Genomic DNA, 15,678 nt, shown 5'->3' on the forward strand with positions numbered 1-15,678 from the left:
ATATTATTTATTTCTTGTTTACAATTCATAGAGGATTGTAATTCCGTATAAAGTGGGACACATCGCGATGCGCCTCAAACGCCTTTTTGTGGCCGTGTTTAATCAATACTTTGATAACCTTGAGAAAAACTAAATAATGACATTGAAATATGAGGATCTTGTTAACATATTCCAACAAAGATGGAAGTTTTATGCCCCTTGGTTTTAGTACGATATTAATTCAATCATACCATGGTGTTCCATGTTACATCAAAAGCCGCCATTTTGGGTAGTAATTTCACACATTTTTTACAATTTCAATATTTCCCTAGCACCTTATGAGCTCAAAATATCAAAATTTATAGATTAACCATTTCTTAATGCAAAGTAATGCAAATTGTCACATTTGAATAACAATCTTATGAAATACGGACTTTTTAGTGAACCAACACCTAGTTGTAACCAGTACTGGAGAAACACTCATCTGCATTTCCTCATAATTGGCCTTGAGGCCTCTACAATTCCACTGTACAATTCAGGAATCCATGGCTTATTCTAAATGACCTACTTGGAGCTATTAGGCCATGGGAGGCCCACAGAGGGGTTTCCCTTTATTTCAGTATCTTTAGACTTAGGTTTGGGTGGAGAGGAAGTCCTTCTCTCTGGATAGGGGAGATCCCTCGGGTTAGAGCAGCAGCTATTTCCTCCTCCCTCACTTCGGGTATCTTTAATTTCATTTCTCCCTTTAGGGAGTTGGTCAACCTCTAACTCAGTAGAGGTTGGGGTGTCTGGCTGGTTTCTCTGAGGAGAACCTGCATTGGAGGAGGAGAGTTCATGGGGTCAATGTGTCCATCTGTGTGGCTATGGATTTCCCTATCTTAACCACAGCCTGGGTGTAGGTCTTTGTCAAGCTGAATTGGCCCTTGGGTAGGGCCAGTACAGCTAATTTCGCCTGGCTGAAGGTACATCCATTTCTTGCCTTGTACTCCTGCACGGCAACCTCCTGTTTCCACACAGGGCAGTCCTTGGAGTAGGCTGAGTGGCCATCGTGACAGTTTGGGCATTTGAACTGGGCTGTGCAGCCCTTGTCCTCATGACTCTCTCCAGCACATTTGGAACACACAGTGTTCCTCTTGCAGACTGCTGCGCCCTGTCCATAATCCTGGCACTTGAAGCACCTCATAGGGTTATGTATGTAGGGCCTCACTGGAACTCATAGGTATCCTGCCTTCACATATTCTGGCGGTGTCCTAGTTACGAATGTGAGGATAATAGTGGCGGTTTTGACCTCCTCACCCTCCCTGCACCTGGTAGTAATGCACCAGGCATGGGTGACTCCTTCAATGCCCTCCACTATTTCCTTCTTGGAAGAGGTCTCTAGAGCTGATTACACCTCTGCTGGTGTTCAAACTCTTGTGTGGCATGACTTCCACTTGGAGATCACAGATTCTTCTGCATCGTAAAAGAGTGTATCTTACTATCAACTTCTACAAGAAGTTCCAATGAACTGTGTAGCTTAGATACACTACTGATTTAAGTCCCTTGTAGATGAGAAAAGGGCTCATCTTTGTCAGGCTTTTCCCCTCCTCTGTGCACCTGACCACCAAAAATGATGGCCAGGTAGTACAGCTTCTTGTGGCCTTCTCCTATTTTGCCTCTATTCTATGTCTCTTGCCCAGACACAAATCTGGGGCAAGTAGTTTTTTGGGTGTTTTTTTGTCCATAGACATTCTTATTAGTTCGGCACCTGTGCTCCCCACCTGCCATCGAGTCCACAAGGGGACGAGTCATTCGGATGATTGACACTCCAGCCACTGCCCTGCGTGACCAGTTGGTTGACCCAGAGCAGGCCATCTGGGCCTCAGGTCTAGAGGAATTTAGAGCCAAAGTACTGTGTTGTGGTGGTTTATCCTCGGATAGACACCTACTCAAATACCGGGATCTCTTTATCCCCCCTTACCCGTCGCAGTTCACAGCAAACGGACTGGTCTAGGACGTAGGGAGATATTAAAGAAAAGGAGACAGAGTGATGGGCAGACTGAGAAAAAGAGGAGGCAGATACAATGATAGAAAAGAAGTAGGGCACTTTTGAGCTCCAAAAGTGCTAAGGAAAGAGGAGCGCAGTTTAATGTCATGTCTCGGGAGGCTCGGTTAGAAAGAAATCTGACTGTTGGGTATTTGGATGTGTGGGGTACTTGGATGTGTGGGGTACTTGGATGTGTGGGATACTTGGATGTGTGGGATACTTGGATGTGTGGAGTACTTGGATGTGTGGGGTACTTGAAGTTCAATGATCTCTACCTGAAACAGAAGCCTATGTTATAGGACAAGTTTATTAGAGGACTAAGAATTATGAACAGAATATCCTAAAAGACGATGTTGTTGACCTCTAAAGAAACACACAAAGTGAGTCCATTGAAAACCTAATGGCAGGATGTTCAGATTGATAAGAATCAGCCTTCCTGGCTCACCATAACCAAGTAGCAAAATGAATGCCTCAATATCTAGATTTGACACATCCTCTGAATAAGAAAGATACACCTCCTTACTACCAATACTCGCAACAGAAGGTCCTAGAGTAAAACAATTATTATTATACTGGGATAAATCTATTTTGCCTGACAAGACGGTGGATTTTAATCACCCAGATTTACTGTTTATCAATAAAAAAGAAAAATCTGCAACCATCATTGACATCACCGTAGCACTAGGGTTCTTTTTGTTTCAGAAACTAGTTGACTGAACTTTCTTTCAATGCTAAGGATCTAAAGTGTCAAGTTTCATGATTGGATCCAAAGATCTATTACTGGAAAATACCTTTCAACCAGCATCTAAACATCTATATAAAATTACTGCATTCATGAAATACCTTTCAACCAGCATCTAAACAACTATATAAAATTACTGCATTCATGAAATACCATTCAACCAGCATCTAAACAACTATATAAAATTACTGCATTCATGAAATACCTTTCAACCAGCATCTAAACAACTATATAAAATTACTGCATTCATGAAATACCTTTCAACCAGCATCTAAACAACTATATAAAATTACTGCATTCATGAAATACCTTTCAACCAGCATCTAAACAACTATATAAAATTACTGCATTCATGAAATACCTTTCAACCAGCATCTAAACAACTATATAAAATTACTGCATTCATGAAATACCTTTCAACCAGCATCTAAACAACTATATAAAATTACTGCATTCATGAAATACCTTTCAACCAGCATCTAAACAACTATATAAAATTACTGCATTAATGAAATACCTTTAAACCAGCATCTAAACAACTATATAAAATTACTGCATTAATGAAATCCAACAGAAATGACTAAGTTAAAATAAAACTAGATAAAGTTACCTTAAAGATTCATCAAAGCCAACAGCTGCAAATTTGCTTGCACTATAGTCACATAGTCCACTGACTCCAAAAAGCCCTGCAGAGCTGGCTATACTGACAATGTGACCATGGTTACGTGATAACATGGAAGGCAGGAAACTTTTGGTAGTCTGCAAGAGAATGTCAAAGGATCAAAAAATATCAAGAAATGGAGACCTACAAATTGTCACATGATTTCAATTAGTTTGATGCAAAGTGTAGCTGTAGTCAATGATGTAGTACAGACACAAGAGAATGTTAAGCTGAGACATTGATGGGATTTAGGATAGGGAATAGGAAATCTTGATACAATTAGGACTAGAAGACTAGATGAAGTGGGTTCGATCTATGTAGGTAATAGTTTAGGGCCCTCATGAATAAGTGCCTCCATATATGCTACCAGGACTTACAAATGACCATGTATGCTTGTGTTAACAGAAACACTACTTAACATTGGACAGCTGTGCTGGGTTGGACACTTATCCTGCATGGGGGACAACTGCATGCCAAAAGCGATCTTTCTTGCTAAAGAGGATGGCGTAACAGAGGTGCCCCACCTATAAAGATCAATTAAGGTGCCCTTACTAGCATAAAGGAAAGTAGCTGTCACCAGAAGGTCTCTGACAGAGACAGTTTCCAGTATCTTTACAGTCCTCAGGCAATGCCACCTGCGCTGGCTTGGACATGTTTGCCAGATTGAGGACAAATGCATCCCGAAAATCATTCTCTACTGGCAACTCGCGTCCAGATCAAGAAAAACTGGTCACCCCCACCTCCATTACGTGGATGTAATATAACGAGTAATAAAACGAGATTTAAAAACAGTGAACATTGATACTGACTTTGGGAAGACATAGCCCTAGACCACACTAGTTAGAGAGAGATGGTGACCAAGAAAGCTATGGACAGTGAAAAAACATGGGCCTCAGCTCTTGAAGAACAGGGTGCCATACGAAAAATGGCAAGCTCCTCTACCACCAAAGTGAAAGCCACCTTGACTGGCAATATATGTGAATGGAAGTGTCTCTCCAAAATAGGGCTCCACAGCCACATAAAAAAGTGTTTGAGGTGAACCATTGTTGTTTTAGGACTGAAGGAGGCCAATGAAATATTACCTTAATGATTTATGTACTTTTAATAGTCTATTATTCATATAGCAAAAAATCAGGAGCCAAATATCTATTTGATCTTGGGTTGGTTTGGGGTTAGTTGTACTTTTGATGGGCAAAGAATTGTAATTAGTATTGATTGAATGATAGAAGAATCTAATAGCAAACAATGAGATACTTAGTTCTAAATGAGATACTTAGTTCTGAATGAGGTACTTAGTTCTAAATGAGATACTTAGCTCTGAATGAGATACTTAGTTCTGAATGAGATACTTAGTTCTAAATGAGATACTTAGTTCTGAATGAGGTACTTAGTTCTGAATGAGATACTTAGTTCTGAATGAGATACTTAGTTCTGAATGAGATACTTAGTTCTGAATGAGATACTTAGTTCTGGATGAGGTACTAAGTTCTGAATGAGATACTTAGTTCTGAATGAGATATTTAGTTCTGAATGAGATACTTAGTTCTGAATAGGATACTTAATTCTGAATGAGAAACTTAATTCTGAATGAGATACTTAGTTCTGAATGAGATACTTAGCTCTGAATGAGATACTTAGTTCTAAATGAGATACTTAGCTCTGAATGAGATACTTAGTTCTGAATGAGATACTTAGTTCTGAATGAGATACTTAGTTCTGAATGAAATACTTAGTTAAAAGTATGAGATACTTAGTTCTGAATAGGATACTTAGTTCTGAATAGGATACTTAATTCTGAATGAGATACTTAATTCTGAATGAGATACTTAATTCTGAATGAGATACTTAGTTCTGAATGAGGTACTTAGTTCTGAATGAGATACTTAGTTCTGAATGAGATACTTAGTTCTGAATGAGATACTTAGTTCTGAATGAGATACTTAGTTCTGAATGAGATACTTAGTTCTGGATGAGGTACTAAGTTCTGAATGAGATACTTAGTTCTGAATGAGATATTTAGTTCTGAATGAGATACTTAGTTCTGAATAGGATACTTAATTCTGAATGAGAAACTTAATTCTGAATGAGATACTTAGTTCTGAATGAGATACTTAGCTCTGAATGAGATACTTAGTTCTAAATGAGATACTTAGCTCTGAATGAGATACTTAGTTCTGAATGAGATACTTAGTTCTGAATGAGATACTTAGTTCTGAATGAAATACTTAGTTAAAAGTATGAGATACTTAGTTCTGAATAGGATACTTAGTTCTGAATAGGATACTTAATTCTGAATGAGATACTTAATTCTGAATGAGATACTTAATTCTGAATGAGATACTTAGTTCTGAATGAGATACTTAGCTCAGAATAAGGTACTTAGTTCTGAATGACATACTTAGTTCTGAATAGAATACTTAGTTCTGGATGAGATACTTAGCTCTGAATGAGATACTTAGCTCTAAATGAGATACTTAGCTCTGAATGAGATACTTAGTTCTGAATGAGATACTTAGTTCTGAATGAGATATTTAGTTCTGGATAAGATACTTAGTTCTGAATGAATCACTTAGTTCTGAATGAGATATTTAGTTCTGTATAAAATACTTAGTTCTGAATAGGATACTTAATTCTGAATGAGAAACTTAATTCTGAATGATATACTTAATTCTGAATGAGATATCAGTACTAAATCTATCAATCAAATGTACTCAAATATTATGTACATTTGAATCATGAATCAATGGGATGTAGATCTAGATTTGTCTTCTTTTTATTTGCCTAGGACATCTTTCATTCTAATACTAGACCAGTGCAAGACAAAGTCTAGCGAGAAATCAAAGCGTAAATCTCAAACTATAATAAGCTGAAGCACAATCCTAAATCATTTTACCTAAGATTTAGACCTAGATCATTATTACCGTTCCTTTGTGATAAATTATGGATCTAGAATAGTTTTATTTAGTAGTAAACCTTTTGGAGTAGGCTACTTACAAGACAGAGTGCAACTTGAACCAGTATAGTCATGGTGATGATTTTTACCAATAAACAATACTAAAAACAATTGCTAGAAAATATACCAAGAAAGTCTAGAGATAAAAGCTTAGATCTAGTCAATCTCGATCTACATTCTACACCTAGCCTACTATTATTTAGATTTAGATCTAAATACTAATAATATAGATATCAATACGCTAAAGTTAGATCTACCTGGATCTAATCTATATATCTAGATCAAATTCTTCATTATTACTATTTATTTGTAATAAATTTTAGAATAATTATAAAGTTTCTTCAGTAGTAAACATTGTGGGTGTGTCTTGGACTAGCGTAGTCATGGTGACATTTTTTTACATCATAAAAAAGTAAAAATTAAATGTCTAAATATAGCCAAAAGCTTCTAATTTCTATGTAAACAAAGGATGAAAAACTCTTTTATAAAGTAAAAATAGTTCCACTGTTGTTAGTTAAAAATTTTAATTTAAAAATGCAATGAAAACAAAGGTTTAGGATAGATGCTCTGCAATGATTGAGTTAATGTATAGAGCGCTGTTAGCAAATATGATGTAGGCTCAAGGCACTGTTAACAAATACTGTGATAACATTGCAAATATAAACACGAGAGCAAAAATGACAAATTTACCTTCATTATTAACTTACCCAAAAATGTGCATTACTATTGACAGCCATTGTTTTCTCAATCAATACATCAGGACATTCTAGAAACTTCTTGCCTGTCACAATACCAGCATTGTTAACCAGTATGTCAACATCTCCAATATCTGACTTGACCTTAAGATAAAATATTACACGAACATGTATCTGATATGAATTTAAGATAAAATATTACATGAACATATGTATGACACGACCTTAAGATAAAATATTATATGAACATATGTATGACACGACCTTAAGATAAAATATTATATGAACATATGTATGACACGACCTTAAGATAAAATATTATATGAACATATGTATGACACGACCTTAAGATAAAATATTATATGAACATATGTATGACACAACCTTAAGATAAAATATTACATGAACATATGTATGACACGACCTTAAGATAAAATATTATATGAACATATGTATGACATGACCTTAAGATAAAATATATGAATTCTTCCTATTCCTATTGTTTCACTAAAAGATAAAGTAAATTTCTTTCTTTCTTAACAAATATCTCAGTTGAACTCAACAGAACATGATAACAGATGCTTGAAGACAGGAGTTATCAGGGTTTCTGCACCGAAGTCAATATGAAATTCCAGGACTTTTCCAGGAGAAATTTTAAAATTCCAGGACATAAAATTTGTGCCAAAATATTGCATAACAATAGTCAAAGTTGATTAATAATTTAGGTTTAATAATTAAATTAAATAACCATACTCATGGTATACATTCCTGCCATCACTATCCAGAGTTTAGAAAATTCAGTGTTTACAAGCTGGCTAATGAAATTATTCAGTCTATCAGAGGTGACACTGAAGCACTGGGAGGCAGCAGAACTTGTGGTTAAAATGGAAATGTGCCAATGTGTAAATTCAGATTTAATACTATCACAGTCATCTGCACTGATACGGCCAAGCAGAACCAAGATGAGCAAAGTGGTATATAAATCATTTAAGGAGCTAACAAAATCTTGCAAAGGGCTTTGGGCTTTTGCCATTTTAAACTCTGGCAAATAGCATTCTTCAATGGCGATTTTTCAATGAGTTTGAGAACTGTTGCCAGCAGAAACTTTTTCCTTTCCATCTAGAAATTTAAAACATCACTATATAATAGTGCTGGCTTTAGTTTTAATTTAGAAGATTTTTGGTGTCTGTCAAATCTTTATTAAGCAGTGCTGCAACATAAGTTGCAAACAGCTGGTGTTTTAAGTCTTTGCTAAACTGCTCAAAAAGTCTTGGGCCATAAAGCATTAAAGGGCAACCAACAATAGTGCATCTGATTGATATTTTTTTTAGAAAAGTTTGCAAAACCTTTGCACTGAGATGAACCTTTCAATTTTGACAAACAGCCTTTGAGGTGCTCAAAAGACTTTGCGTTGATTGCCTTCTTAGCAGTAATATAAAACTATGAACTTGTTGGGTTACTGGCTTAGCTGTTGGCGTAATACAAGTGACAGTGACTGATACTGTGGCAGCCCTTTGACTAATACGCCTATACGGCAGCCATCTGAGTTACTAGACTCGCTTGTGCTTATCGGATTTCAGATGTGATTTAAGTGCTGCTTTACCAACCAATGTTTGAAATGATAATTTGTTGTTTGTTTTTATAATGACAACAAAAAGCTTTAGTGTCACTGACGGACGATTTCTGAAACCAAGATTTGTAGATCTAGAAATGTATAGTGTATAGATTCAAGATACATCTAGATTTAGATCTAGATCTACATCTTTTTCAAGCCACAGTCTGGCACAGTCATCACAGTGCATTAATACATTGACAAACTAGGTTATAGAATAGTGACTAGTGAATAGATTGGTAGATCTAATACATTTTTTTTTCTGCATATTCTTAAAATATAAGAGAAGTTTGAACTAATACCCTAGGTTAGATCTACGATTCTTGTATAAGACCAGATCTAGATGCTGTTTTTTTTTTTTCATAGGTGAAATTTCAGGACAATCAAGGAGGTATTTAAAATTCCAGGACAATCAATTTAAGGAGATATTTTAAAATTCCAGGACAATCAATGAGAAATTTTAAAATTCCAGGACAATCAAGGATTTTAAAATTCCAGGAGATTCAAGGAGATATTTTAAAATTTCAGGACATTCAAGGAGATATTTTAAAATTTCAGGAGATTTTCAGGACTTTTTTGAGTTTTTTTTTTTAAATTCCAGGAGATTCCAGGACATCCTGGAATTTCAGGAGGTCGCGGACTCCCTGTGAGTTATACTGAACATAACAGATGTTTGAAGACATTAGTTAAGTTAAAGTTAAAGCTAAACTTGAAGACATGAGTTAAAGGGAAACTCCGATAGTTTTTCAAATTTTAGTTCTTGACTTATAATAAATTTAAATTCTGCGTAAAAAAGTTGTAATAGTAAACATTATATCATTTTTTATTTAAATACTCAGAAAATTTTATATTTAATAAATTAGACAGAAAATTCTTCACGCTCCCAAAAAAACGGGGTTCTGCGAGATTTTGTTTTAAGTTATTTCATGCGTCACTTCCCTAAACAATACTGAAAGAGAAACTTCATTTAACCAATCGTATCGCTTCATTCTTACAGTAGCTGTTAGGCTGTTAGGCTTAGTGACAGCCTAGTCCAGAGCTATGATACAGTTATATATATAAACATGTATAGATAGATCCAAAAGCATTAGGATAACCAACTCGAGAAAAAAAAGTAACATTTTCATCTAAGCCTCTCCCTATCCCAAGAAGTAAATAGATCGTGTGTCTGAATGATTCGAACAAGCTGGTCAGTGTAAGGCTAGTCGAGACTACGTGTAGTCGGTCATGACAAGACAACCAAGCGATAGTGTTTGTTGTGTGTTGAGTGGTCTGGCGAGAAAATACACACTGCCGTGATTAGTCAAGCATGTAAATCTACTTTTAATACGCATTTTTTCTTTGCTTACAAGATCCTAGATCTAACTGCATAGACAAAGATATATTTCTTTTACGAGAATGTAAACTTTGCTGTATGGTCTCCTGTTATACAATAAGTCAGTAGATTAAAACACCTTTGTGATGTCACATAGAAACCTGGTGAAAGTCTGACTGTTTTGGATGCGCAGGAAAATTACGTCGGAAAAACATCAATTACTAAGTTATAATTGCAAATAAAAAAAAAAAGAAGAATATATTCATTATCTGTAAATCAAAACACATATTATATCAAAAATTGTCAAAACCATCGGAGTTTCCCTTTAAGTTAAAGTTAAAGCTAAATTTGAAGACATGAGCTAAGTTAAAGTTTAAGCTAAACTTGAAGACATGAGTTAAGTTAAAGCTAAACTTGAAGACATGAGTTAAGTTAAAGTTAAAGCTAAACTTGAAGAAATGAAACAAACAAAAAGTTTTTACTTGCACAGCTGTCTCATAAATGTCTTCTCTCTTGGACAAATCCACCTTGTAAGCCTTGACCTCAGAAGTGATAGCCTTGACCTGATTGTAAGTCTCTCTATTGCCATTCTCATCAATGTCCCACAAGACAAGCTTACAGCCAAGACAGGCAAACCTTAAGCTGATTAGTCGACCAAGACCACTGCCTGCAAGAGGAAATTTAAAGTATTATTTTTGCAAGTTCAAGATCCAGGAACTAGTTTTCAAAGAATGCACACAAACTAAATGTTTTTATATTTATGAAGGAAATTGTTGAGAAGAGAAAGAAACAGGCACTACACATTCTTTTCTTTAATGGGGGTACTTCTCAACTAGACTCAATGACTTAATACAGGGTACTTCTCAACTAGTCTCAGTGACTTAATACAGGGTACTTCTCAACAAGACTCAATGACTTAATACAGGGTACTTCTCAACTAGTCTCAGTGACTTAATACAGGGTACTTCTCAACAAGACTCAATGACTTAATACAGGGTACTTCTCAACTAGTCTCAGTGACTTAATACAGGGTACTTCTCAACTAGACTCAATGACTTAATACAGGGTACTTCTCAACAAGACTCAATGACTTAATACAGGGTACTTCTCAACTAGTCTCAGTGACTTAATACAGGGTACTTCTCAACAAGACTCAATGACTTAATACAGGGTACTTCTCAACTAGACTCAATGACTTAATACAGGGTACTTCTCAACAAGACTCAATGACTTAATACAGGGTACTTCTCAACTAGACTCAATGACTTAATACAGGGTACTTCTCAACTAGACTCAATGACTTAATACAGGGTACTTCTCAACAAGACTCAATGACTTAATACAGGGTACTTCTCAACTAGACTCAATGACTTAATACAGGGTACTTCTCAACTAGACTCAATGACTTAATACAGGGTACTTCTCAACTAGACTCAATGACTTAATACAGGGTACTTCTCAACTAGACTCAATGACTTAATACAGGGTACTTCTCAACTAGACTCAATGACTTAATACAGGGTACTTCTCAACTAGTCTCAGTGACTTAATACAGGGTACTTCTCAACAAGACTCAATGACTTAATACAGGGTACTTCTCAACTAGACTCAATGACTTAATACAGGGTACCTCTCAACTAGACTCAATGACTTAATACAGGGTACTTCTCAACTAAACTCAATGACTTAATACAGGGTACTTCTCAACTAGACTCAATGACTTAATACAGGGTACTTCTCAACTAGACTCAATGACTTAATACAGGGTACTTCTCAACTAGACTCAATGACTTAATACAGGGTACTTCTCAACAAGACTCAATGACTTAATACAGGGTACTTCTCAACTAGACTCAATGACTTAATACAGGGTACTTCTCAACTAGACTCAATGACTTAATACAGGGTACTTTTCAACTAGACTCAATGACTTAATACAGGGTACTTCTCAACAAGACTCAATGACTTAATACAGGGTACTTCTCAACTAGACTCAATGACTTAATACAGGGTACTTCTCAACTAGACTCAATGACTTAATCATCTAGACTACAGGACTTGATACAGGGTACTACTCAACTAGACTGCATGGCTTGCAGGGTACTTCTCAACTAGACTGCATGGCTTGCAGGGTACTTCTTAACTAGTCTCAAAGACCATGGAACAAAGTGTTTGTCTATGATTCTGCATTATAACATTTATTGATTTGTTGATTTGTTGATTTGAGGCACATCGGCACAATTTAGGCCATGTCGTGCCTGCAGTCCCTTAAGGACTACTCTCTCTCTAAACAACAAGGGCCAGATTCTATACAGTAATATAATTAAAATTAAGGTCTATTCACAGTTAAAATAGTAAAGGTAGTAAAAATTTAAATATTTGGTAAAAATCTAATGTAAATAGTGCATGTTCACAAATTCAGAAATCAGATCTTCGTAGATAGCCCCACTTCCCGAATAAAGCCCAGTACCTTCCCAGGGTCGACATTATTAAATAGTGTTTTTAGATTAGTGGCTCTAAAATGTTTCGCCCTGACATCCTGGTATCTGGGGCAATCAACGAGGATATGTTCCACGGTGAGGCGAGAGTCACAGTACTCGCAAAGTGGGGGCTCCTCTCTCTTCAGTACAAAAGAGTGCGTGATGTAGGTGTGGCCAATCCTAAGTCTGGACATGGTTGTGCTACCACGCCTTGTCAGACCCTTAGATGTGGGCCGCCACCTGACATCCGCCACAATCTGCCTGAGTTTACGGTGAGTCTCAGCCTCCCATCGGTTCTGCCACTCTCGATAGGTGGCAGAGGCAATACTTTGTCTCAGGTCCGAGTAGGGAATTTGGGTTCCTGACACCGCATGATTTAGGGCTCTCTTTGCTTCTCTGTCTGCGGCTTCGTTTCCCTCAATGCCAACATGGGAGGGGACCCAGATGAAGGTGACATCCCTACGGTCGGCTGTTATTAGGTCCAAAAGCTTCAGGCTCTTATGTACCAATGGGATGTCAGTCTTCATCCGCCCCAAAGCTTGCAATGCAGATTTGGAGTCGGAGCAGATTATAAATTTACTCCTTTCTGATGCTTTTACGGCCATAAGTGCAAGCAATATTGCGTGCAATTCGGCCGTAAAGATGGAGCAGCCATCGGGGAATCTACGGGAGATTGTTTTGTTCCGAAAGGAGCAGGCACACGCGACCTTTCCCTCCATTTTGGATCCGTCTGTGTAGATGGTGCCACAATCTCCGTAGCTCTCCTGCAGTTCCCTAAAGTGGACTTGTAGTATGCTTGGGTCTGTATTTTCTTTTTTGAAATTAAGGAGGGATAAATTTAATTTGGGTTTATTCATTAGCCAAGGAGGATTCTGAGGGGTTTCTATTTTAGAGATTTGGTCAATGGGTGGGGTTAAATTTTGGATGGGTTCTCTCATTCGAAGACCCAACGGCTGTATGACGTTAGGCCTTCGATTGTATAATTCTACCTCTGTGGGGTTAAATATGGAGTCAAAAGCAGGGTTCGTGGGGTTGGATTTTAGCTTGACTATATACTGCATTGCAAGCTTTTTCATTCTTATATCCATGGGGAGTTCTCCAGCCTCCACATGGAGACTTGGGATAGGTGATGTACGAAACGCGCCGAGACAGAGACGCAGGGCAGCATTTTGTATTGGTTCCAGTATTTTTAGGTACGACTTCCTTGCTGCTCCATATATTATGGATCCGTAGTCTAGCTTGGATCGAATTAGACTCCGATAGAGCAGCAGCAAGGTATCTCTGTCAGCTCCCCAGTCCGTATGGCTGAGTACTCTTAGTATGTTTAATGACTTTTGGCATTTCTTCTTAAGTTCCTTAATGTGGGGGAGAAAATTAAATTTGGAATCTAAGGTGAGGCCTAAAAATTTTGTAGTTTTCACGACATCTTCTTTTTGTGTATAAATAGTTCAGGGTCTGGGTGGAGCCCCCTTAGATTACAAAAATGCATACTAACTGTTTTGGAGTCAGAGAATTTGAAACCATTATAGTTTGCCCAACCCTGAATTTTGTTTAAACATAACTGTAATTTCCTTTCTAAGGTGTTCATGTTTTTCCCATAAGTAAGAATGACAAAGTCATCAACATACAAAGAACACTCTATGCCAGGGGACAGCGCATTTATGATGCTATTTATTTTAATGTTGAACAGGGTGACTGACAGAATGCTGCCCTGGGGTACACCCATTTCCTGGTCATGAGTGTCAGAAGCGGAGTTGCCCACTCGGACCTGAAATTTTCGATCTTTCAGGAATTCCTCCACAAAACGGGGGAGGTGTCCCTTAAGCCCCATAAGCGCCAGGTCACGTAGAATGCCATGTTTCCAGGTTGTGTCATAGGCCTTTTCTATATCGAAGAATACAGCTACTAGATGTTCTCTTCTGAGTAATGCATTTCTAATATAAGCTTCCAGCCTTACCAGGTGGTCAGTTGTTGTCCGCCCCTGCCGAAATCCGCACTGGTAGTTTGAGATCACTTTATTCCTTTCCAGGTACCAGACCAGCCTACTGTTAATCATTCTTTCCATGGTTTTGCAGATGCAGCTTGTTAGTGCTATTGGTCGATAGTTAGCTGGGTATGAGCCGTCTCTTCCCGGTTTAGGTATCGGTATAACTGTGGCTTTCCTCCAGCTGTTTGGGAAGGCGCCTGTTTGCCACACACAGTTATAGACCCCTAGCAGGACTGCCAATGAGGGTTCGGGAAGGTGCTTGAGGAACTGGTAATGGATTTCGTCTACTCAAGGCGCTGTGTCATGTGACTTGTCCAGCGATTCCCTCAGTTCCTCAAGCGAGAACGGTTTGTTGTAGTCTTCATTGTTCTCTGACCTGAAATCAATGGGGTGTCTTTCCTCCCTGGTTTTGACTTTTTGGAACTCTGGCGTGTAGTGTGCAGTGGATGATTTTTCTGCTATTGAGGATGCAAGGCAGTCAGCTATTTCTCTGGGGGACGTGACAGTTCGTCCTTGGTTTTTCAAATGCCCTATTGCATTTGATTCTTTCCCTTTGATTCGCCTTACTGCCTTCCAAACCGCTCTAGCAGAAGTTTTGGCATCCAGACTGCCGACAAAACTTCTCCAGGAATTCCTTTTGGCTGACCGTATGGTTTGTCAAGCCTTTGCTCTAGCTATCCTGAATAGCTTTAGGTTTTCCTGGGAAGGATTCTTTATAAATGCAGCCAGTCGTTTTTTCCTATCACCAATAGCACTTTTGCAAGCTGTATCAAACCATGGTTTGCTAGGCCGTTTTGGATTTGCAGAGGTTAGGGGTACAACTTTCCTGGCTATACTTAGTAGCTTGCTAGCAAAGGTATCAGCTGGGTTCTGTTCATGGAGGATATTTTCTGTGATATCCTCAGAGCATCTTTTTTGGAATTGTTCCCAATCAGCCTTATTCAGTTTCCACCGCTGAGGTCGTCCCAATGAAGGGAGATTGTTAGTAATGATGATTGGGAAGTGATCACTTCCCCGTAGATCATTGCTAACTGACCATTTAAAATCGTCCAGAAGTCCGGGGACGCATACGGTGAGGTCAATGCATGTGAATGATCCAGTTCCTGGGTGCAAGTAGGTCGGTGATGCATCATTAAGTATGCATAAATCATGTTGGAGGAAGATATCCTCCAGCATACGACCTCTTGTGTCGGTATTGTTGGATCCCCACATGGTGTTATGGGCATTG

At 37.9% G+C, this 15,678-nt stretch overlaps 1 protein-coding gene across 3 annotated transcripts in view; it reads right to left on the minus strand.

The window, feature by feature from the left end:
• Positions 1–15,678, minus strand: part of LOC106050287 (protein dhs-3-like) — a 66,772-nt gene that overhangs the window by 21,091 nt on the left and 30,003 nt on the right. For all 3 annotated transcript variants that reach the window (XM_056014994.1, XM_056014991.1, XM_056014993.1), the window contains exons 3-5: positions 10,466–10,650; positions 7,069–7,200; positions 3,358–3,506 (exon numbers count right to left, since the gene is read on the minus strand). In XM_056014994.1, the coding sequence (XP_055870969.1) occupies positions 3,358–3,506; positions 7,069–7,200; positions 10,466–10,650 (466 nt within the window). The remainder of the gene's footprint in view (positions 1–3,357; positions 3,507–7,068; positions 7,201–10,465; positions 10,651–15,678) is intronic.

The sequence above is a fragment of the Biomphalaria glabrata genome, chromosome 17 (assembly GCF_947242115.1).
Source record: "Biomphalaria glabrata chromosome 17, xgBioGlab47.1, whole genome shotgun sequence".
NCBI classification, from domain to species: domain Eukaryota; kingdom Metazoa; phylum Mollusca; class Gastropoda; family Planorbidae; genus Biomphalaria; species Biomphalaria glabrata.